The sequence below is a fragment of the Thamnophis sirtalis genome, unplaced genomic scaffold, assembly GCF_051295495.1.
Source record: "Thamnophis sirtalis isolate CommonGarterSnake01/CBP01778 unplaced genomic scaffold, rThaSir2_p1.2 scaffold_3, whole genome shotgun sequence".
Classification (NCBI taxonomy): domain Eukaryota; kingdom Metazoa; phylum Chordata; class Lepidosauria; order Squamata; family Natricidae; genus Thamnophis; species Thamnophis sirtalis.
In genome coordinates, this window is record NW_028261383.1 from 88550804 (window position 1) to 88575779 (window position 24976).

At 41.2% G+C, this 24976-nt stretch overlaps 1 protein-coding gene across 1 annotated transcript in view; it reads right to left on the reverse strand.

Moving 5' to 3' along the window:
• SYNPO (synaptopodin) overlaps window positions 1-13515 on the reverse strand; it is a 62433-nt gene extending 48918 nt beyond the window's left edge. The window contains exon 1 of the mRNA XM_014058804.2: window positions 13037-13515. Within this exon, the coding sequence (XP_013914279.2) occupies window positions 13037-13451 (415 nt within the window). The 5' untranslated portion in view covers window positions 13452-13515. The remainder of the gene's footprint in view (window positions 1-13036) is intronic.
• Between the last annotated feature and the right edge of the window lie 11461 nt (window positions 13516-24976).

Here is a 24976-nt window from a genome sequence, read left to right on the forward strand (position 1 = left end):
ACTGCTTTATTCAGGCTAGCTCCATTGTGTTAGAATGTTATCCACTATGATTGAATGAGGTTATGGCAGAATTTCTGCACCTTAACAGGGAGAAAAAAACCTTAGGTAGGTTGGGGTGGATTGAAACAGCAACCATATTGTAGGTGAGACCTGTGCTTCTTTGTCTTTTGGCGTGTTTGCGGGGAGTTCATCAATCCTCTAAGCTTCCATAGTAATGTATTTAAATGACTTGATATAAAATAATAACATTTAAAACTTGAGGAGGAGAGCATGACATTTTCTTTGAAATGTTTTGAGGTCTGACAATAAGAAATGAAAAGTGGGGGGCGGGAAATGGTGAGAAGAGGATTGGCAAAACAACCCACTGGTTCTTTGCCTTAGCAACAGTTGAATAGTTTCTCTCTCCCTCTCTCTCCCTCCCCCCCTCTCATATTATAGAGTTTGACAATGAGGAGATGAAGCTGGTTTTCACCAAGATGAATGCCCATTGGCTGACTTGAAAGAAATATACTACTTATTTGATTGATATACACCTTAATCTTGTACAGTTCGAGTTGATATGTATATAATGTTCCTTCTTTCTATTTTCCCCACAATAACAATCTATGAAGAGGGTTGGGGGAAGAGAGAAAGGAGGGAGGGAGGCCCAAATGGCATAGTTTGCTTGTTACAAAGAGTGGATTCAAGAAATTTAGAATCTTATATACTTCCAAAATATTAGGTGTCTTGCTACTTTGCTTTTATTCTCAGTTGCAGGAATCTATAGAGCAAAGAATAAGAACCTGACCAAAACATGCAAGAATTGTTGCTTAGGCAAAAAGGACTGAAACATTTTAAGTCCAGAGCAAAAGATAGCATTTGGAAAGTACTCAGGCACAAACCTCCCTAATTCACAAGGGTATAAGAAGCACGCGCGCAGGGGTGGGGGGTGGGGGTACAGCACAATTAGGCTTGCAAGATTCTATTGTTATAGCCAATCTCAGTACAAGAAGTTTTAGTTTTCCTGTGGTTATTTGGTCTGCTATACTAGTAGGGATGATAGAAGGAGAGCAATGAGTAATAGGAATAAAAAGCAGATACTTCTTGCTAATACATGATCCTTTTGCTTTTTCAGAAACAATCATACCTTTGGAAAGTTCAACAAATACCCAAAAACTACAAAAATGGGTTAAAAAATACAATCATATAATGCAACAGGAAAAAATGAAACACCTTCCATCACCAAGAAAGGAAAAGATTACATCTCTGTGGAACATTGGAATGAAATAGATAGCCTGGTAAGGGAATGTTCTTGTCATTTGGCCAAGGCTAACGTTAATAGAGTAGAATGAAAGAATGCCTCTATCTCCACTCCTTTGTTATTCCCTAGTGGTATTTTGATCCATAATCTCTCATCTCCAGAAGTCAAAGAGAACAGCATGATCATTGTATTGTTCCCAGTTGCATAAATGATTTCGCTCAGTGGTTCTCAACCTTAGCAACTTTAGGATGGGTAGACTTCAATTCCCAGGATTCCCCAGCTAGCTTTGGGGAATTCTGGGAATTAACGTTGCCAAGTTGAGAAACATTGCTTTAAAGGTGTGGCTGCTTTAAGATTTGCTATGACTTTAATAAATGGATTCCTAATACAATCACATCCACCCCCAAACTATCACAGAATCCTATATCCTTCTGTGCAGACCTTTCTGTCTTTTACTTGATACTTGTTGGCATTTTCAGTAGTTCTAAATTAAACTTTAACTAGAATATTGTAGTAACAGAAAAAGTACAACTGGGTGAACAGTCTGTTTCTTTGTCTCTTCTAGGAATTAGTACCCAATCACTGGCTTAGTCTGACTGCATTTCCATGGAGAGCAATGCCAGTTCCTATAACCTCACAAAAACAAGACATTACCTTAGCCTTAACAGATATGAATCATAAAAACCATTCATTCTTTAAAAGGTAGGATGAAACTACAGTATTGTAGAACTGCAAATGATGTCATCAGCTAGTAAACCCCCGGCATACTGGCAACACAACCAGACAACCATTTAAGGTCCCAAAGGTGCTTTTTCAAAAGGCAACTGGACTTTCAGAATCAGAATCGAACTGGAAGGATCCTTGGAGTCTTCTAGTCCAGTGGTCACCAACTGGTGGTCCGTGGGAAAATTTTGCTGGTCCAGAGAAAAATAATTTGCATTTTTTATATTGCACTAAATACTACTTACAGTGGTACCTTGGGTGCCAACCATAATCTGTTCCAGGATTTCAGTCAGCACCCAATTTGGTTGTGACCAGAAGCAAGACAAACTGTGCATGCACGCACACACACACAAAATGACGCAGCAGGGGAAATCTCCACGGCTGTGTTTATTTGGCACCCAAGGATGTGTTCGTGATGTGAGTGAAACATTTAGCAGATTTTTCAGTCGGCACCCGAATTGTTCATCATCTGAGCTGTTCGGGACCCAAGGTCCCACTGTATCTTTTAAAAAATTCATATTGGTGGGCCACAGGATTTAAAATTATGAATTTAGTGGTCCCTGAGGTCTGAAAGGTTGGTGAGCCTTGTTCTAATCCAACGCCCTGCTCAAGCAGGAGCTTCCTTAAATCTTTCAAAGCTCTTTATTAAAGACCTTTGAGACAACCATGATCTGGATGATTGAGAATGATTGAACATAGTGTGACTATGCCTTACACTCTCTTATCACACAGTCCTGTTCTACTTTTGCATTGAGAGATGTTACCTTCACGGATTCAAGGTTGTACAACTACAACCACCAATCTATAATTGGTGGATTCCCTTCCTTCATTTCCCCTCCCTCTAACCATGTTCCAGTGGGACTGTATCCACCAAGGGGCTTTCTTCACATGCGTGAAGAAATTGGGTAAGTGTGGAAAAATGCTTGGCGTAAAGGGTTTAGTTAATATTCAAGAAATCTAACAGGTCACAGGCCAAGAGAAGGTGGTTGTTGTGAAGAACATCAAGGAAGGACACTCCTTCCTCCCACTTCACACCATTTCTAACCTCCCTCCTATGTTGGTTGGACTAGCAGAAATGGGCAGAGGCACAAGGTGAAATAGTGATCAGTAATAAGAAAACTCCATCCTAAATGAATGTGGCAACAGGTGTTAGTAGAGAGTGATCATGGCTAACAGCACCCAGATGTATGCTGTAGAGTATCCAAAATAGGAGTACCTCTGTCCTCCACACCGAAATAATAAAAAAAATAACTATCCAACTAGTAACTTTTGTCAGCAGAAGTGGCAGAAAATCTATAATGCACCAATTGTGACAGAAGCATAATCATCATTGTGAGGCTGGAAAAACCCTGCTCTCTTTCCTGGTTTAAAGCAGAACTTCTGAATAGCACACTTTCAGAACTGCCCTATTGGGGGAAGTGGGAAAGCACCACTTTTAAACTGGACCATCGAGGATGACTTTGAGCTGCTTCTGCTGGGAAGGGATGAAGGCAAAGGCCCTGAGATTATGTGATATAGAACTGGTTTTCAGAGCTATACTTATGCCATGTTTAGGGGACGTGAGCGAGAGCCCAGCTGCTTGATCATCAGTGGTTACATAAGTGTGTCAGCTCTGAAGGTTTCAGGTTGCTCAAAACCAGTATCTTTCCCCCAAAACATTTTCTTCCAAGGAAGCAATGCATTTTTTTTCAAGTGTAGTTTCTTCCGTCAAAATGTTACAGTGTAAAGAAACTATTTGTTAAATGTTAAAAAGGGAGGATTTTATTTCCTCTTTTGAAAAATTCATTTCAGGACTAATTACACAGAATGGTGGTGAGTTCTCCTTCAACTGAAAGTCTTTAAAAGCAGGCCGGACAGCTGTCAGTCAGAGAGATGCTTTAAACTGGATCCCTACACTAAGCAGGGAGTTGGAACCTGAGAATCTAAATAGCCCCTTCGAATGCTAGGATTCTATGAAATTCGATGCTGTGGAAGACATTATCTCTGCAAGAACATTTCCCCACAGCCTGCCATTTGATGCTCTACAGAGAACAGAACTTTTTTTCTTTTAAAAGGACACGAGTAAAACAAATATCTTTTTTTTAAAAAAATGGCAACTCTTCTTTTTGTTTAGGATCAAAAGGCAGGTGCTCATGAGTGATGTTACTAGGAGAACAAGTGCAAAGCATCTACCTGATAGCCCCCCCACACACTAGAGAAGAGATTCGAAATGCTCAGCTTTAAATGGTCCTCATCTCCACCCTAAGACTGGACCCCACCCTCTTTCCCAAATGGCTCTCTTACGCTTGTGGGAGGATTGGAGACTGCCACATTCACCACCTCCCAGGTCATATTGCATTCGCTCACCATGACCTAAGTGTAGCCTTAAAATGCAGCTTTGATTCCTTGTAAAATCACAATCATAGCTCAGATTATGAGGCTTCTCTGTATTTGATAATTAATATATGTCAGAGGATTTGCTGAGTTGGTGCCATGATGAAAAGAATGCTTTGGAGGCTCCTCTACTTTTGGTAATGTTTCCAAAACAATATTCTCATAATAGTCCCATATTGCCCAGAGGATTTTGCACTCTGGAGAATTTGCAGACAAATGCACTAAAGAACAAGTAAAAATTAACGATACTCTCATATTTATACCCTACTCATATATTTGCATTCTGGTTCCTGGGACAAGTACATAAATCCTAGTATTTGAGTTAGGGCACCATGATGGATGCCTTTATCACTTACCCTCCCCCTGTGGATATCTACGTCACAGGTTTGTTGGATGCTAGGAGGCGCAGTCAAGTTAGCATTTGGCAAGCTTAAAATAGACAATAGTGATACTAACTGGCTTACTTTCTCTCTGTTGAACTATTGGTTAACTTGTGTACTGAGTAATAGTTGATTGAAGGTGCTGTTTGGGAGCTCTGGACAAAACTGTGCTGAATATATTATTGTTAAATTGTTGAAGAAAGAATGGGAAAAAATAGTGTTGGATTTCATGTGCATCAGCAGTTATGTGCAAATAAAGTGGTGTTGCAGAACTTTATGTTTCCTGTCTTAAAATGGCAGGAAATCAGGCTGCCAATGTGGGTCAATTGTTCCATTGATATTTCATGGTGTGAATTAAAATTTTACTGCAAAGCAGTAGAAAATGATTATGTATGTATGTATGTATGTATGTATGTATGTATCTATGTATCTATGTATCTATGTATCTATGTATGTATCTATGTATGTATGTATATTCTTGTTCTAGGATCACAGGTGCTTTCCCTTGTCACATGAACAGGTGTTCTATTCCAATTTCAGAGGTACTATAATTTCTCTAAGTAGACTCAATCAAACTTGCTCATTTTATCTTCCACATGTCAGTGCCAAAAAAGCCAGCCAGAACACCACAGGAGCCATGGTGGTGCAGTGGTTAGAATACAATATTGCAAGCTACTTCTGCTGACTGTTGGCTGCCAGCGGTACGGTAGTCTCACTGGCTCAAGGTTGACTCAGCTTTCCATCCTTTTGACGTTGGTAAAACAAGGAGTCAGATTGTTGGGGGCAATATGTTGAGTCTGGAAACTGCTTAGAGACAGCTGTAAACCACTGTGAAGTGGCATATAAATCTTAGTGCTATTGCTATTGCTAATCTAAGCAACCTTGTGGCCCTATTTGCCTCAAACATTTATTCTATAGATTATTTTTTTTCTTTTTGGTGAGAGAATTAATATGTTTTTATTGACTTGCTACCTTAGAACTACGTTTATCATGCTTTGGAGTTGACACAAACAAGTACTCAATGCTCACTACTACTACACTACGTTTGGGGGAAATGACAGAAATAGAAGCAGTTCAAAAGATTGAAAACCCTACCCACCAGGAAGGATTTCCTTTTTGCTAAACCTTTCCACTGATTTTATACTCAGGTACTATTTCCTTGGACTGTCAAGAATCCTACTAAGTTTTTAAACTTTAAAACAGGGCTTTCTTTAAATTGTAGTCATTCTGCTGGGTTTTGTGAGGTTTTGCCTCTTTTTTCTTTGACTTAATTTAGTCAATTGTCTCTCAACAGTTAATTCAGTTACCGTAATTGTCTCTCAACATTCCTAAATGGCAGCAGAGCAAAAGTGCCTCAGAAACCTATGGGGGTGGCTCAAAGATCATCATGTTGTAGATAGTTTCTATAGAAAATCAAATCCAATAGTTACTTAAAACTGATACACAAAAGCTAAAAAAACCAAAACTCTACAGCTCTTTAAAACTTTTGCAGACTGCAGCCTCTTTTGTGTTTATTTTAGAAGCAAATATTCAATGTTCAATCCTGTGGCCCACATGGATCTAATTATTTACATATTCTTCTTATTAGCTTCCCAATGAGGCACACAGTCTAGAATAGAAATAGGACATAGTTGACTCCCAGATGTTGTTGCACTACAACTCCCAGCATCCATCGCTATTTTTCACAATAGCTGGGCAATTAAAATTTGTGTTCAGATTTCTAAACACTGGTCAGAAGGTCACCTTCTAATCGGGGTCTCACTCTGGCTACTCACAGTGAATTTTCTGAGTAAATTCTGTGTTGTCAAAGTTACATCAGGAAATCCAAACAGCCCTTTAAGTGGAGGATTTCATGCTTGGTATAAAATTTCTCAGAAAAAAATTAAGTTGGATTGACTTATTTTCTTCAAATGGATAAATGGTGGCAGAGAGTTTAAGGCTAAAGAATCTTCTTTGGATGCTTCCTATGAGTTTCTTGTTGAAAAGACCAATGAGACTCTTCCAATCTTTTCTCGCAGTACCCAGCACTGGGACTGCCTTGAGTATATTCTGGGCCTGAACAGGACAGCAGGCTGCTGCCCTTGGAAATATCCGAGGGAAAAAGACCCATGGATGGGACTTTCAGTTCTGTGTGAGCCAGTTGAGCACTTCAGAAGTTTTCTTTGACAAAAGGGTTTCTTTCTTGAACGACAAGCAGCTTTTTAGCACAGAAGGTGATGACGAAAGTAAATATCCTGTAACAGGACAAATAACTAAGGGAGGGGGATGTCAACAAGCCCCCACCTAGTAAGTTTATATCTGCCTTTCTCACATTTGTCTTAGCAGTACTCTTAGTGTATATTAGCATGCATAAGCACATCAGCGTGCCTAACGTCCCTGTCTTATTGTCTCAATTTATTTATATCCATTTCCTGTGTTCTTATTCATGTTTATTCTTATTCTTGTTATCTTGTACATGAGTGACAAACAAATTAAATAAAAATAAATAAAATAGATGGCTCTGTGTAGGAAGGACACATGGCGAGGTCAAGACAGCCTTCCTTTCAGGTATTTATTTTCTAGTCAAAACTGAGTGAAATAATTCGATAGTGTCCCAATATTTAAATGGCATTGCAGAATTCTTTGGTCAAGTGAATCTACCATAGTCGGGTATGGATTCATCATTGACTTACATTTCCTGCATATGCTCCTGTCTTTCTCTGCTTGCTATCTTTCAACAGGGAAGTGAACTACAAGGGCAAAAGTAACCCTGAATGACAAACTGAAGGAGAGGCAGCAAGATCAAGGATGACCAAGGGCTGCAAAATGGTTACCCTTACTTGTAGGGCCAGTGATCTGATTTGCAAGGCAAGATATTTTGATGCAATTAGAATAAGGTGCACAAAGCACACCAAAATGCTGCAAGTCTCGGTGTTTTAGACACTGTGGAGTGGAGGCACCCACAATGACACTCAGCTCTGCTGGTTCCTTCCCCACAAGTTGCATTCACAAGACCTGGTGAATGTCATATTCCGACTGCTGTGCTCCACTATGCAGACTGCCTGGGAACCACGATGTAGTGGATCCCTAGAGAGGCTGGGTCAGGTTCCACAGAGGATCCTGCACACAGGGGGTTTATCTCTACTGAAGGTGAACTTGTCATTAATTTCTACCCGACCTCGCAGTCCACAGAAGACCGGGAAAACCCTACTTGGTCCATGTTTCTCCGGCACCTTAAATCCGAGGTAGAATTGACAGTCTGAGATGGGCGTGCCCCGCAGTGGGGGAGCGCAGGGGAGGTTTTCCTGCCCTGGAGAGCTCCTTTGCGATTCCCCACTGAAAAGCCACGCAGGCCACGCGCGAGGAGACACCCACATTTCCGTTTCTCTCCCGAGAGAAAGCCAGTCGCCTCTGCCTTTGGTTCGATTCCCCCCACCCCCCTCCCATAAGGAGGCGAGCGGCTCTTCCCTGGTGCTACCCTGCCAAGAATAATCCCGAAAAACCGCAAGGAAAAGTAGCCCGGCCCGGCCTTCAGCTTCTGGCCACCCGTTCCCTCCTGTCTCTGGAAGGGCGGAGGCAGGCGAGGGGGCGGACGGATGCGGACGCCAACATCCCGAGCCGACAGGTTCCTGCGCCAACAAAGTTCGGGTCGCTTGCTTTGCCCCGCCAGAAGTGGGAGCAAGAAAACCCGCCACGGCTGGGAGACCGGAAGGGTTCGGCTAGTTAGTAGGGAAAAAAGGACACGCTGCAAAGCCGGCGGCTGTCGGGGCAACAGGTAGCCCTGACTCGCCTCTGACTTTTTTTTTTAGCCCAGCCTCTCTCTCTCTTTCTCTCTCCTGGCCAGGCTCTTGCCCTACAGGCGCCCCACCAGGGACCCGCCCGCCCCCCTCTTTTCCTCTTACCGTGTGTCTCTCCTTTCCACGAGTGGGCTTCGATCCCCTTTGCAAGCGCCGGTCTCCCCCGATCCTTTACACACACTCTCTCTCTCGTCAAGCGAGTTGCCTCCTCTCCAGCCTCTACTGCCGCGGGGTTTGCACGGCAGCGCGGTTTCTTTTTGCCTGCTCCCGGCTGCTCCAAAAGCGGATCGGGTGTCTGTCCTGCTTTACGCAGAGCAACTGGCCGCGTCTGTCAAACCGGAGCTGAGGACCCGGGGCGCGAGGGGGTGGGTGGGTGGGAGAGAGAGCAACCCCCAGGCAGCCTGGTGCTCCTGGACGCCCCGGCGCGAGCCAGTTGGAGGCTTCGCTTTGCCTCAGCCGCCCTAAGCGGCGAGAGCAGAAGCTGAGCTGGACTAGTGCGCCCTGCTCAGCTTGGCTGACTCACCGAGGGCTGCCTGCGCTTTTCCTCCTCCCGCTCTCCCCCCCCCCCCCCGCCCCGCTTCTTAATTTATTTATTTTAAAGTCGCTTGTTTCCTTTGACCCTGCAGGCTCGCCGTTGGCGGATTTCTTCCCCATCCGAGAGTCCCCTGGGCATTCCCTTCTGCTGGATCATGGGATCCGAACGGGACCCCCTCGGCCAGCCGGGTCGGCCGGTCGGCCTGTCCACGCGCGAGCGTGATACTTGACACCGCTCTTCCGCAGAGGGCTCGACTAGATAGACGCGGCGTGCGTTTTGCAAGCAAAGCGGTAAACGCGCCCGGGCTGTTAAGAAATCGAGGCACACCCTCTTCTCCTTCTCGCCCGGCCGCGCCAATGTTTTATGGCGATCGGAATTTTCACAGATCGCAAATTGTCCCTCATCCGCCTGGCCCTGCGCTTGGGGGGGGGAGGGGGGGTGTTATTGACCGGAGGAAGGGAGAAAGTTCACGTGGTGAGTTTTGGCTGTCCTGCTTTCACACGTTTCAAGGAATCTACCCGATTTGAACTATTTGGATACCAAACTCCAGCTTTCTAGCTAGTGCGGCTGAAACTTTGTGGGGAGGAGCTAAGGTTCACACCCTTGTTGCCCTGCAGGAAATGTAGAATGCTTCTCACAAGTTGTATTTTTGTGACGTTTATTAAGAATGATCTATAATGATTCTTGAATGTACTTAAGTTTTTAGTTTAATTTTATTGTTTGGGAAAACCTCATGCCAACAACCCACTTTCTATCTTCATTTTAAAGCCTTTCATCGTGCATTGCCTATGGATCATACAGCATTTTTCCAGAATATATTAGTTTGGTATCTTCAATTTCGATATTTTTATAAGTGATGAGGGAATACCAAAATGATGTTCTCGGCAAATCTGGATCCGTTTCCTTTTTTAAACACACAAACAGCTCAATAATAATAATTTTTACCTTAACTTTAAGATAAGCTTGCCTTAACTTAGAGTACCTCTAGAAGAGCAAAATACCAACCACCAGTTGGTAAAGGACACACCTTCTAGGAAAGTTATTTTTATCTCCCACAGTCATCCTCTCTTTATGTTACCACAGTTATCACCAAGCCCTTCATACCTGATTTTTTTTCCTTACGTATTTATCATATTCGCTAGGGTTCCCCTCACCTTCATCCTTAAAACAAAAATACTGCAGCTTCCTTGTGCACTACCATAAAAGGATATGCCATTCAGATAATAGTTCTCCAAAATAATAGACTACCAACATTCCTATATTCCTCAGCTAGCACCATTCAGTGGCTGTTACAGGCATTGGGCTCCAATTTCCTGAACTGATCCAGTAGTAGCCAGGGAGCTCTTTTAACTTGTCTCTCTTCTTGATTAGCCATCTATTTCCAAAGTAGTATGTCCTATTTCAAAACTTAAGTATCTCCAATCGCGGGTCATTTTTGAGAGTTGTACTGTATCTGTGTTTACCATTAATGATGTTGACTATGCAAAGTTATTCTACAGGGTATTGCTTCACATGTCTCTCATTTCTACATCTCTCCTTGCTCTGCTTTTTGGGCTTCACTCGATTTAAAAAAAGATTGGGACGAGTTGTATTTAACTTGGAAAACAGATCACTGTTCTAGAAAGTCTGCCAACCTGCACTCTTAGACTTAGCCCAGAATCCTGGAGGAGATTTCCCTTCTTTTCTTGCTGATAGTCTAAACGATCAAACATAAAACATATGGACAATGACTAGAAAAACTGTTTTTTTTTCCTTTTGTTTTTAAAAAGCCATAACTCAAGGATGGGAAATTCAGGGCAGCTGAAAAGATTTTTTTTTTCATATAATGCATAACTCTCTAATAATGTCATTCAGCTTTCCAGCTGGACAGTTTTAAAAGGGAATTAAGAAATGCATAAATGTTAAGGTTATATACTGTATTATACCAATAGCACTTAATGAGGACACCAGGCAAAGAAGAAGGAAATGAAAGGAAAAATGGAATAAAAACAATCCCAGAGTTACCAGTGACATGTTTAAAATGATTTTACCAACTGGGGAAGTCCATTAATTGATGACTGGTTTAAAGTCCATCCACAACAATGTGTGAACCACTTCTTATTCAAGAAGGATGATGGGAATATGGCTTTTAGCCAAGCTAAGACCATTTTTACAGACCTCATGTGAGGTGAAATATCCATTTTCTTTGCAAAGTGTTTTCTTGCTACATTAGGAAGATGTCTTACCTTCAATATCTTACCTTATATCTCTTAGTACCACATGTTGGGAATACAATTGGGACTATGCAAATTGGCATTGATCTTGCTGGTGGGCTGTAGAAAGGCTTGTGCAAATAAAATGCTGAACTAGGTTGGCTTTTGGCTTTGTTCAGAGTTTGTTGTTTTCTGATAGTACTTTGGTTATATTACTACAAAAATGTGTGGGATTTGGGGGTTTCTTTTTTTTTTTTTTGTATCTATGTCTATAGTTATAGCCCAGAATGTAGTCCTTTTCTTGGAATTAAATGCTCCTAGCTCCTATAGTTTCGTTGTATATTTGAGCAAGTAACTTATTTATCTTTATGCTCTAGAAGTAAATCAAAGAAAGTAAATCATCTAATACAAGAACAGATAATTACATCTTCATAGAAATACCATACTAAGTCTAATTTGTAAAGTAATAAGGTGTCCTGGTGACTTTGACTTAACTTTGAAGATTAAATTACACAGACAAATAAATAATATCAGATTTTTGTTTAACAAGTCACAGGAGGATTAAAGGACAAAACAAATATTCAGATAATACAAACCCCTTTCAAATTTCTGCTTTCTAAAAGCATGATTGGTGACAAAATGTGCCTTATACACAACCCATTGAAAACCACCCTGAGTCTTATGTTATTCATCCTCTTAACATGAAGGATCTTTCACCAAACCCTTGTTGTGAAGTCAACATGTTTGTTTGTTTGTTTGTTTGTTTGTTTTTCACTCACCTCCCTTAAACACAAATGTCTAGCTTTCTACCTCCAATCCATAAAACAGGTTTCCGGTACCCAAGATATAGCTACACACAACATGGTAACAAGTTGTAAGCAACATTATATTTTATGGGGAAAGTGTAAGAATTTGCCTTGAGTTGCTGGTACAAAATAGCAACCTTGGAACCACTTTACATTCAACTATATTTCAGTTTTCTGAAATGGATAATGACAAAAGCCACTGGTAATAATATAATCACTAAATGTCTTTTTTTTTGTCACCTCACACTTTTCTACATTTCATTTCCTTCTGAACTTCATAATCGCCTTTATCTCCAGATGATACCGAAAAATGATTCATGTATTTGATATTATGGATTTTCAGTCCATAAAACCATATGTATGCCCTGATAAATATGTTTGTCTTTATTGTGTTACAAGTTTATTTATTAATACTTCACGTGATCTTGATTCTATCCCTCTGTTTATGTAGCCTAGAACTGTGTTGGCTTTTTTGGCAGCTGCAGCACACTGCTGGCTCATATTTAAATGGTTGTCCACTAGGACTCCAAGATCCCTCTCACAGTTACTACTTGTTATTTAAATAGTTATTTAACCTATTAAAGTCCAAGCAATCCAGTACTTGCCTTCTCCCAGAGAAAGGAGAGCCCCTTTTATTTGAAGCTGCATTGAAAGTGGCAAGAACTTACAAATTAGTGGCAAACATTTCATAACGTTTGCCACATTAATCATAAGTTAATGCTAGAAAATGTTACTGAAGGGGATCAGCTTAATTTATCTGCAGCATCATCTTTGCAGATTTGTTCAAGAAAGTCTCATTGGCTCCAATGGAACTGAGGGCCATTTTTTTTCTTAGCACCTGCCAAGAATGCATGGATGGAGAGAGAAAAAGGGTTACATATCTTAGACCTGCTCTAATGTCATCACCTCTTTAGGCTGCACTTTTACTGATTACCAATCAGTAAATGTTTATCTTGTCTCTTCTTACAGTTGAAGCAGGATGAGATGATTAAAAAGTGAGATCATACTTACTTGCTTTCCTAGGCTCATCGGGAGAAAGCACAACTCGTTTCACTTTCACCACTTTCCATTCTTGACTTTGATCGTCCTTGTTGTTAATCCCAGAATCCATCCCATCAGAAACAGGCCACGGAGAGTCTCCTTTCTCTTTGGACACTGGCCTGTTGTCACTGCTTTTGTGGGGGAGGACATTCCCATTGGCTCTCCAAGGTTCCTTCTGGAGATTTTCTCTGGCTGACTCTTTCCTTTCCTGCTCTCCATGGCTACTATCATTTCCCGTTCCTTGCAGCCTTGCCAAATAGCTTTTGCCTCCTGCAGGGTCAGTCTTGGAGTTCTTAATAATGTGAGGATTTGGGTCAACTCTGCTGGGGCCTGCACGGTTGGATTGAGGTTGGAGACAAGGTGGTCGTAAAGTTGTTTTTAGCATTTTGTCTCTTATTGGATAATATTCAGTGCTTGGCAGAGCTATTCTTCATCAGAAGTTCTCTTTCAACTCTTCTTGGCTATTGCCTGGGAAGGCAGAAAAGCAAATTATATCCTTCATTCCAATAAGCCTTTCACAAGCCTGACCACAAAGCATTTCTTAAATGCAGGAACAGGGTAAGATGGTATCAAGAACACATGATGCATTTCTTCTTTTAAAAAGGAGTTGTGGAATTAAAGTGATGGAAAACAGACTTATTTCTCTCTCCTTCCTTTGCAGCATTTAAACTGCAAAGTAACAAAGGAGAGATTCTGATAGAACTTTCCTTGTCATGTTTAGGTACAAGATAGTTTCCAAATAAATACATTTTATAAGAAACAAAGTGTATTTAATACTGTTTAATACACACGCATATACTCACTCCTGCCTTATTAACAACAAAAGATGTGTCTACATTACATAGTTATTTGGTTTATGCATTTAAAGTAATATCTTAATATGTGAGCAGGTGATTTTGCATTAAGGAAATTTTTGCTGATTTTTCTTTTTCACATCCATTCCGACCCCCATAGCCCTAAAGAACAATAGGGCTTAAATGAAGCATGGTTGATTGTTCACAATGAAACTAAACCCTAACTAAAATAATCTCAATCCATTCAGATGGTTGAAATCAGTATCAACTTTTTAGTAGCAGAAATCACCCATAGTTCTATTTGTGAGTTATGAAATTTGTATATCCTTCACTGTGTTGCAGTGTTTTCCATCTTCCAGATGGAAGCTATTTCAGTAAAGCTAAAGCATGACTAATTTAGTCTCAATCTAAGCCATTACATATTTACAAATATAAATGTACACACACATTCATTCCGCAATAGAAAAGAAAGGATTTGAAGATTTGATATCTCAAATTTGTCATCGTTGTAGAAGCTTAGAATATTATTGTCTAAAGTTTCTATAATCGGCTAGGTTAGCATTTTCTCAGTGGTAGCATTTAACTTGTTACATTCCAACTACTTCAAGATTTAGTGTAGAAGAACAGCAATGTGAGAATGGGCTGCATATATGACTTGTTAATTTTTCCACTGGGGACAGAGGTGAGGGAGAAGCAACGTCTATCCATAAGACTGAAGCAGTATGGATTATATTCTGTCTATGGTATTTTGCTGAATGGGACAGGAAATATTCTGGACCTTTTATTGTATTCACTAAAAGACAAAAGTGAAGAACATTCAGATGGTCATGTTAAGGTTATGTTTTAACTAAAGCCTCCTCACTCTTTTGCAAAATAGCTGAACTATATATGTAGTAAGAACTTTGTAGACTTGCATGCACATGTCAAGTTTATGTAGAATGATATCACCTTTCGAATAAGTATGGCAGCAAACTAGATCATGTGGGAGTTATCAAGTTCCTTGAGATCAGTGTTTCTCAACCTTGGCAACATTAAGAAGTATGGACTTCAATTCTCACAATTTCCCAGCCAGCCTGAAGTCCACACCTCTTAAAGTTGCCAAGGTTGACTTCTTTAGACTGCAGATTAAACCAATCAGGTACCTTCTATTAATTTGGGGAATAGTGATTCCAATATCTTTAGCGGATATTGTAAGACATAACAAGTAATGGATGTAGTAAGAAAGATAAAGTGAGCATAGAATAGAATTCAAATCAGCCTCTGTAGTAATGCAGTGGTAACATTCTTTCCTGCAAATTGGGGGGAAATGTCTAACTTTGCTTCTCCAAGACTTGTGATATTTTTTCTAAGAAGAAGAAAAATTGATAAAGTACTCAAAGGACCTCTACTGATGACTCAAGTTTAGTGCTAAATTCCATACATTCTAAATTGGCAGCCTTAATTTCACTTAACTGAGAGTCTCTTCTGTTTCTTTGACAATACACATCACTGAGCTTGTATTCAAAGACGTTTAGGTACCAGAAAAAAAAATATGGGACTGATCTGATAAATTGTGCCAAGTCTCTCTAGCAGGAGATTTAAAAAAAATAGACAAAGCTAATATAGCCAGTGTTGCAAAAAAAGGAAAGTTAATGATTAAAAATCCTGTGTATCTGAAAGCTACTTTGATTGGCCATGTCATGCCTGCTAATTCATTGGAGAAGGCAATGATGTTAGTGGCTCAAGAAGAAAGGGCAAGCAAACAACTTGCTGGCTTGATACCATCAAAGCTGATACATCCAACAACACAGAAGTTGTATTTGACATGGTAGCATGGAAAGCACATGCTTATAAGGTCGCAAAGAGTCAGACAGGACTAAATAGTTAAAATAACCACAATCTTCTGAAAGCATATTATGCAAATTAAGTTGGGCTTTTACTAGTGTGGATAGAAATCAAGAGATGACCTTATGTAATATATGCATGGGGAAAATGTAGGATAGGATAGTGCTGTTGTCATAACAACCTGTAATTTATTAATAATTTTAGCTAACTTTTGGCTAATGGTAATTTTTCTGAGCATATTTGACCGCTAACCTTTTGAATCACCAGCCATTTTTATTCAATTCATTGTAAGACCTACATTGGTATCAGGGGTGGGTTTCAACCGGTTCGCGGCGGTCCCTGCAAACCGGTTGGTCGGCGAACCCGGAAGTAAGTAACTTCCGGGAATGGTGAAGGGCGCGCCCGCCTGCCCGCGGTCCTTACCCGGTTTTGACAAGTTCTGCGCTTCTACGCATGCGCAGGATGCATACAGCGCCTGCGCGATCCTCCAGGAGCAGCTGGACCATCGCGCAGACGCTAGTACGCATGCGTGCACCGCGCGCGTGCACGAGGACGCCGCTGGCCCCGTTCCAACCGAACCGGTTGGAACAAGGTGAGAAACCCACCCCTGATTGGTATGTCCATTTTTGTTTCTGAAGTTTATTTTAAAATGTATTTACAGAGTAGCTATAGCTTTTTGCTTTCAAACTTGTAAAACTATTGTTTTACAAGAAGCTGCTTATTTTAAAATGTCATCAGCTCAGAGAGACCAGTGCCCAGAAAAAACATTGAAGAAAGAAAAAACACTAGAAAAAATATTGATCTGTGGCACTGACAATATTCTAACATGGCAATCCTGAATCGTCAACTATGTACTGCACTGTACCGAATATGAAGCTCTTTAACAATCAATCATCAATCAATCAATCAATCAAAGAATCAGAATAGAGCTGGAAGGAACCTTGGACCTCCTCAAGCAGGAGACCCTTTACCATGATACCTATACCCCATACTATACTTATGACAGACCGCTGCATGTCATGTGTGTATTGTGCCTTTGAAGTTGTGACTCATGGAGACTGCTTGGACAAGTCCTCAGAGTTTTCTTTTTTCAAAAGTGGTTTGCCATTACTTATTTCCTAGGGCTCCGAGCATGTGACTGACCCAAGGTCATCCAGTGACTTTATGCCTAAAGTGGGATTAGAAGTCCCAATCACTTGGTTTCTGCTGCCTTAACCATGACGCCAAACTGGTTGTCACCAGTATATCAGGGCTCCATGGCAAATGATTTATGCATTACCTGGGCTGACCATCCAATGGGAGACAACTAGTGGAATGTAATATTTTTGAAATTACATACTGAATTATAAATACATTGCAAATGCTACAATATAGGCAATTTTGATTTTGAATTAAGGAGTAATTATTTTACTCTTCTTTTAAACTTTTTATTGTAATTATCTATTTATCTATCTATCTATCTATCTATCTATCTATCTATCTATCTACACGTACATACATACATACATACATACAGACAGACAGACAGACAGACAGACAGATAGAGCTGAAATAGGTTTTTTATAAAGTCTTATTTGCAATATGTTGTGTTAAATGCAAATACACGTTTGGAGATGGGAGATATTAGTTTGTCTATTGGCATCACCCTGTCACCAAATAAATGTATTAATCGATTAAATGTTCCATCTTTCCCCTTTATTGTTAAATGATCCAGGGTGATCCCATATTTGTAGAATCATTTTAAAACCCAGAACAAAACATAATTATTAGTCAATGTAAACATAAGCAAGGCAAAGTTGCTTTATAACTTATTCCAGCTCTGTTGCCTAGGCCCAATGCTTAATTCAAGGCCTCTCTGTATTCCAGGTTTCCACTTGAAATTTGAACAAACATCACACAGATGTTTGCCCAGCAGGGATTTCTTCATCTGATTTAAAGCCTGCAGGAAATCTGTTAGCGTTGAGGAGTTCCATTTTTCATCTTCAAGCGGCAGGGCAGGCATCTTGATCTGTTCATAAATGCTCCCCCTAGCTTCTGTAATAGTGCCATTCTATAGCCCAGAAAGTTTTCTGAAGCATTAAATTTCCTTCCCAGACTGCACATCTGCAAAAACAAAGAGCAATTGCAGATCTTTAATCATGTCCCCACCTGTACCTAACCCTGGCACCCCGGAACACTCTTTTCCTGCCATGTCTGCATGACATTGCTTTCATCTTGTTCCCAGCCTATGAATGAAACACGCTTAAGCTATTCTTAACTGTAGCTGTATTAAAGTAGCATTTCTCCTTTATTCTGATCCCACTCAAGTGCAATCTTAAGACACATACATTTTCCTAGGGTTGGTTACCCATTACTCTGGGGAGAAATCAGACAACTGGCAGTGATTGGGAACAGACATCTTGGAGGAAGGTTGGAGATTGACAATGCAGCTCACGCCAAGAGAGGTTTCTGCCAAGCCAGCTTTGCTGATCTTTTCACTTTGAGATGGAGAAGTGGGTTGAAATGGAGAAGCGGAAAATCTCCCCTACAGTCATTCATCTTAAGTTGCATGTTTACCAGTGGTGGGTTTCTAATTTTTTTACTACTGGTTCACTTGTGCGCACATGCACAGAACCATCCACGTGGGTGGGCGGAGCCTCCCGCTGCTTCTACTACCAGTTTGCCTGATCCGGGCCGATCCAGGAGCAACCACCTCTCATGTCCCCAATGGAAAGAGGAGGAGGAAGATGATTGGCTGATCTCTCATTTTTCCTACAAAGAAACCCACAGAATAAACCCAGTGCTAAAGGCAATGTGTACCTCATGAGCTTGCTTGATCACTGAGATTAAATTGAGAATCATCTTCTTTGGTTTCCTTTCTTCCATTTAATGAAAAGCATGGCATCGGACCACCTCATGCCCTGCATGACTATGTTGCAAGATAGAAAAATGTTGTCATGTATTGCCATGTATGTGTCCATATCATGCAAATGTGCTGCTGAGTGATACATAGCACATAAAGCAGCTACCATATGTCAGCTGTGTCAATAGTGTGATCTATTCCTTTGTACTATTTATTTATTTATTACACTGATATTCCAACATTCTCCAAAGGAGGTCAAAATATCAACTGATGCTGGCACCAAAACTCAGTTGCCTATAATAAGAAAGGGACCGACTGAAAGGCCTCAATGGACTTGATTTGACTTGTAAACTTGCAACTGCTTTTAGTTATTGTTGATGCGCAGCCTGGGAAGGAAGCCTAATGCTTCAGAAGACTTTCTGGGCTATAGAATAGCACTATTACACAAGCTATGGTGACCATTCAACTACTCCCAGGCCAACATTTGAAACATTCCTTCTCTGGTTCCAAACTAATCACTGCACCAGAAAATCCTGATTAAAGCAAGATTTGATGATACGTGTGGAATTGGCTATTGTGTGTTTGGTTTGGCTTTTGCAATACCATCTCTCCTTTAAAAAGGTTCTGTAGGCAAAGTCTAAAGCATGACCTCTGGACCAATAGGTTCCCAGCTCTCTGCTAATAGTTTGGCATGAAATAGGCAATTTTGTAGGTAATTGATACCAAGGAACTTTGAGAACTGGTCATAGTGATCTATAAATTGGCTGCTCTGGGGTAGATTAATATGACAATTTAGTTGAAGGCAAATGGTCATTTTGCCTCTTTCTGCTCGTAAGATGTTTCTTACTACCTTACAGTGGTGGGATTCAGCCAGTTCGCACCTATTCGGGAGAACCGATTGGTAACTTTCTAAGCAGTTCGGAGAACCGGTTGTTGGAAGAAATCTCCTTTTGGTTTTTTCCACTTTACAGGGCTAATCCTGTAAGGAAGGCAGGAAGGAAACATTCTAGTGTTGTATCTAGCCTAATCTTTATTGACCTGCTTACAGATACTGCCTCTCCGGTTAACCCTTATTACATTGTAACAGCTAAGGCGAAGCGTCCATCGACCTGAGTTACCTTGAGTTGGCCACGCCCACCCAGTCACATGACCACCGAGCCCCACCTACCCAGATGGTCATTAAGACAGAGAACCGGTTGTTAAATTATTTGAACCCCACCACTGCTACCTTAGCTTACTGTTGTCCTTATTCCTAATAGAGGTGTGTGTGTATGTGAGAGAGGGGGTGGGAGATGGAGGGAGGGAGGGAGGGAGGGAGGGAGGGAGGGAGAGAGAGAGAGAGAGAGAGAGAGAACTCTTTAGCAAAAAACTAAGCAATATCCATCTACTCTGGAGGCCAGAAGAATTCTGGTAAATGAAAATGTTATTAGAATTTGGTATTTTCTTTGTGCTGTGCTAATTTCCCATTTAGAAATGCATAGAAAGCAGTAAGGCAAGGAACCAAAACAAGTATATCTGGGGAGTACAGAGATGCCTACAAGCACCGGACTGTTTAATTCTAGATTACAAATCAGAACTGCAACAAGGACCTCAGGAAGGGGCACTTTCTTTGTAGAGAATTACAGGGCAATTACATATCCTTCTCTAATCTCCTGAGTTACTGCCTATTGATGTTGCATTATATTTGGGTAAAGTATGAATAGATTCTCTTCCAAAAGATAACTTCTTACTTCCTACACATTCATTCCTTGGCAGGCCCAAAATGGAGAGAGAAAGAGCTGTTAAAAAGTTTCTTATCTAAATAACTCCCTCTGATGGGGAAAGTGAGTGCTCCAGTAGATTGTTCACCCATAAATATTGAAACCCATAAAGGGCAGGCTGTAATCCAAGAATGGGCTTTAGCTTAAAGTACTAGCGCTTTCTGTGCTTTGCAGGTAAACCTTGTGGAAAAGAATTGGCATTAAAAAGCAACTTTCTATTGTGGCTACTTATGTAGAAGTGAAGGGCAATTAATTAAAAATGTGTCATGTACAGAAATAACTGGAAGTAAGAGAAACAGCAATGCTTCCTCTAAAGCCTGTCACAGGGAAGAGGGTATAGATGTACTGTATTCTCCATAAATTCCGAGGATAGGACAGAACCAGTAGGTGGAAGCCATCCAGAGAGAAATCCAAACTTGAAATGAGGAGGAATGTCCTGACCTTCAGAGCTATTAAGCTGTAGAACAGCTTGCTTCCTGGTGTTGTGTAGTATGTTTCACCATGAGAGGTTTTCACACCAAAGTTGGGCAACCATGTGTCTGGGATAGCTCTGGGCAGGTGGAAGATCTCTAAGCTGAGTGATAACATAAGAGAGACACTATGCTTAACATTATATTTATTTATTTGATTAGTATAGCTACCCATCTCAGCCAAGTGACTCAACCAAGGGAATACAGATTTTTAGAGAAGGGGTGGATTGTGGGTGATAGCAGAGGTGGTATTCAACAAGTTCTGACCAGTTGTGGGGAATCGGTAGCAGAAATTTTGAGTAGTTCGGAGAACTGGTAAATACCGCCTTTGACTGGCCCCACCCACATCTATTCTCTGTCTCCAGAGTCCCAGCTGATCGGGAGGAAATGGAGATTTTGCTGTATCCTTCTCCGGGAGTGGGGAGGGAATGGAGATTTTATAGTATCCTTTCCCTTGCCACGCCCACCAATCCACGCCCACTAATCCAATCCAATCCAAGCCACGCCCATAGAACCAGTAGTAAAAAATTTTGAATCCCACCACTGGGTGACAACATTTTCTAATGATAAGCCAGATTCTTGAAAAATGTGTCAGAATATTTTCTACAGGCAAATGCTAATCCAATTATTAGTAGGACTGTAATGTGTCAGCATTGCAGACAATGAAAGACAAGACAATGAAAGACTTAAAAAAAGGAACAGTTGCTGAGCTTATTGCATCCTCCAATAATGTCCGCATAATATTAAAATAATATTAAAGAATTATTTTCACTAATTATCCACCAGTCAAGGTTTATAAAATTGCTCACACAGGAGATAGTTTGCTGAATGCTATCCATAACAGGTGTGGATAATCCCAAACTATGACAACTATTATTTAAAATATTGGAAATGCTTGGGTATTAAAAAATGCCAGAAATGAGTATTGGTCTACATTACTCTTCTCCAACACTAATCATTGACCAAAATTTAAAATGGCCAGGAAGATAGCTAATTATGGCTTCTCATGATCTTTAGTCTTGAGCCTCTAGCTCATAGCCGGAGTAATCCTTGTCAGGTCACCCCATCTGTAGAAGTGAATTGACTCCTATTTGCAAAGGAAGGGTTGGCATAATGGGAGGTCTTGAGTTACATTTTTGGTTAAATGACATGAGGGCTTAGTTTACTCCCTGCATGGGATTGTAGCCATATCTAACAATATCCACAGGAAAATCTCCCCACAGCCAAAGACTTGATTGTTGTTAGATGAAGGCTTAAGAAAGCTAGAAATTAAGTGGAGATGAAACAGATGGCATTCAATTACCTTTGTAGCAGTGGTGAAATTCAATTTTTTTACTACCGGTTCTGTGGGCGTGGCTTGGTGGGCATGGCAGAGGAAGGATACTGCAAAATCTCCATTCCCACCCACTCTGGGGCCAGCCAGAGGTGGCATTTGCTGGTTCTGCGAACTACTCAAAATTTCCACTAACAGTTCTCCAGAACCTGTCAGAACTTGCTGGATTTCACCCCTGCTTTGTAGGTGCCAGAGGTCACTTCAAAAGGCAGAGTCATTTCAGCCCTCAGGTGAATGACATGCAGCCAATGTGAAGTGATACAAGACTTTATCTCTGAGATGTCTTTTCAGGTGTAGCTCTGAATGAGATCTGGAGGGCAGCCAGAGCTGACAGGCCTCCTTGTGCCTGATGTTTTCCATCTGTGGTAGCATAACAGCAGTTCCTCCATTGAATCATGCTAAAAAATTCCTGCTTTTCTGATAAGACCTCCCTTCCATCATCTTTCCCTTTAAAAGAAATAAAGTATAAAAACTTTCTACAATATGGTTTTGGTGACAACTCTTGGGTGGAGGTAGTAAAAGTGTCAGTAGCATCCAGAAAACTGATCTATTCATTTCCTCAAGAACTTTCAGAAACTGTTTGGTAGCTTCTGTCATAGGCTACTAAGATTTGATGGGATAAACACACTTCACTGGAAAAGAGGAAACACATCACTGAAAAAGAGAATTAAAGAGAGTGTAGACAGATATACAGAGGCACAAGTATGTGCTATGCCAATTTATAGATATAAATACAAGTTTGGAAATAATAAAAATAGAAATACTTTACACCTTCAAATGGTACTATTGTTGTCAGTTCCTAAAAATCTGGTCCTTTCAGTCTTTCTGATTTGGCAGCCTTAAAAATCAGATAAATTACTATATTGTTGTTATTATTTCCTAAGTTGTACCTTTGTTGAAAGAACCTACCATTGTCCTCTCTGCAACCCTTAAGGAGAATTGAGGTCAACCAGAGGCAATCAGCCCTCATTCTGACCAAATACGGGAGCTCCATATAAGAGTGCTGCCCCTCCAACCCTACTCTTGCCTTGTCACTATTTTGATTGTGTGGTAGAAAAGATTATGGGGGGAAAAAACCACATCCTGAAGTTTGGGGCAAGATCATCTGGTCTCTAGAGAAACTGTTCTGACCTAGGTTTCCCAAGAGCCTGAAACAAACTCTTTGTCCTGACAAAAAATCCTTTTATTAATGTGCTATGAATTCTACTCATTCACATCCAATAAAATCTTTTGAGGGAGGATTTACAGTCACAGACCTTATCTGGCTCGGAGAGCTGACAGGCCAATATCTACAAAACTTGGTAAAGAGTCTTGGAGAGTCACAAACCAATTAAGTGAACTAATTGTCTACTGCAAACTCCACTCCCCATTTGCTTCTCTTTTATTTCCTCTGGGAGGGGCCATTCATCATCCACCTGTGGCAGAGGTGGGTTCCTACCAGTTCGCATCTATTCGGTAGAACCGGTTCGTCAAATCTACCGAACCGGTTAGAAGAGGTGGACCCGGAAAGCAAGCCACACCTACAGAAGCGGTTCCAAAAAATTTGAAACCCACCACTGGCAAGGATCTTGTAATTTGACAGTTTTAAGACTGCATGCTTCAATGCCAGAGTTTCTGAATAGCTACTTGGACCAACCTAAGTACTAATTCATAATTTCATATCCGGTCACATGGGCGGCAAGCCACTCCCATCTGGTCACATGGGTGGCAAATCACTCCCACAAAGGAGGCCACACCCATAGAGTAGGTTCCAACAATTTTTGAAACCCACCACTGCCCTGTGGCCTTACTCCCAAGTCCACCCCTGTTCCTTAGCTGTTTCCTTCATCTGGCAACTCTGCGCATGCACACACTGGAAACAGGCTCCAGCTGTTCGTCTGTCTCACTGCTGTCTGACTCTGACAACAACTGATAACTGGCATACGGCTCTGGCCCACTCTCTGCCTCCAATACAGAGCCCTCATCAGAGTCTTCCCCGGACTCCAGGACTGGCCCCAACCGCCTCACTAGCTGAATCTGCTGCCAGCTTCGCTGGCCACTGGTGGGCCACCACACTGTTCTCTAGAAAAACTTAGAGGGAAAGACCCAAGGAGATTGGATTTCCTGCACTGTAAACTGGTCTGGTTCACACCTGGCTGAGTTTCAACTCCTGCAAATGGCAAACTTAGAAGCTCTTCAACTTGAGCTGTGCTGCTAAGTTGAGAGAAAATTGCCTCAGCTGGCCAGGGTGCCAATGTTATAGCACCAATCTCTCTGCAGAGGTGTCCTCAGATCTGGAGCCGAAGGTAATCCATAATTTCCTCACTCTCATGAACTTGTAATGGTGTAAACAATGTGGGAAAATTACTGCTTGCTCCCAGGTGCTGCAGATCCTCTAGCAATAAAAGACTCCTCATGCCATCTCTGCACTAAAGAAGGAAGAAAATGGAATAGAGACCCATTTCTCAAGCATTGGAGGAACTTTGTTCAGAAGGCTGCGGTCATTGGCCTAACAAGTCCTGAAGTTAAAAAAACTGGGAGAAGAGAGAACAGTTTTCTGTGATAGAAAAATAGAGCTCAATATTAAAATCCACCACTTGCACATAGATTGATGGCTACACGGCTGGCCACAATCAGCCCAGCTGCTGACATCATGGGAACAGGAAGTTCCACAGTAGCTTTCAAATGATTGCAATAGCCTTGTGTGGAAGAATGTAGGTGTGCCTATTGTGCAAATATTACTTGTTGATGGGCAGAAATATTGCTTTCCATTATACTTTGTCTTTTAGTCAGAACTGAAAGACTTGGGCTACTCTTAAAATTGAGGGAAGCTCCAAATATAGCCCTGTCCTGATGTTCAACTGTTGTCTCTCAAGGAGGCTATTTGGCCATCTTCTTGCTTGAAAGA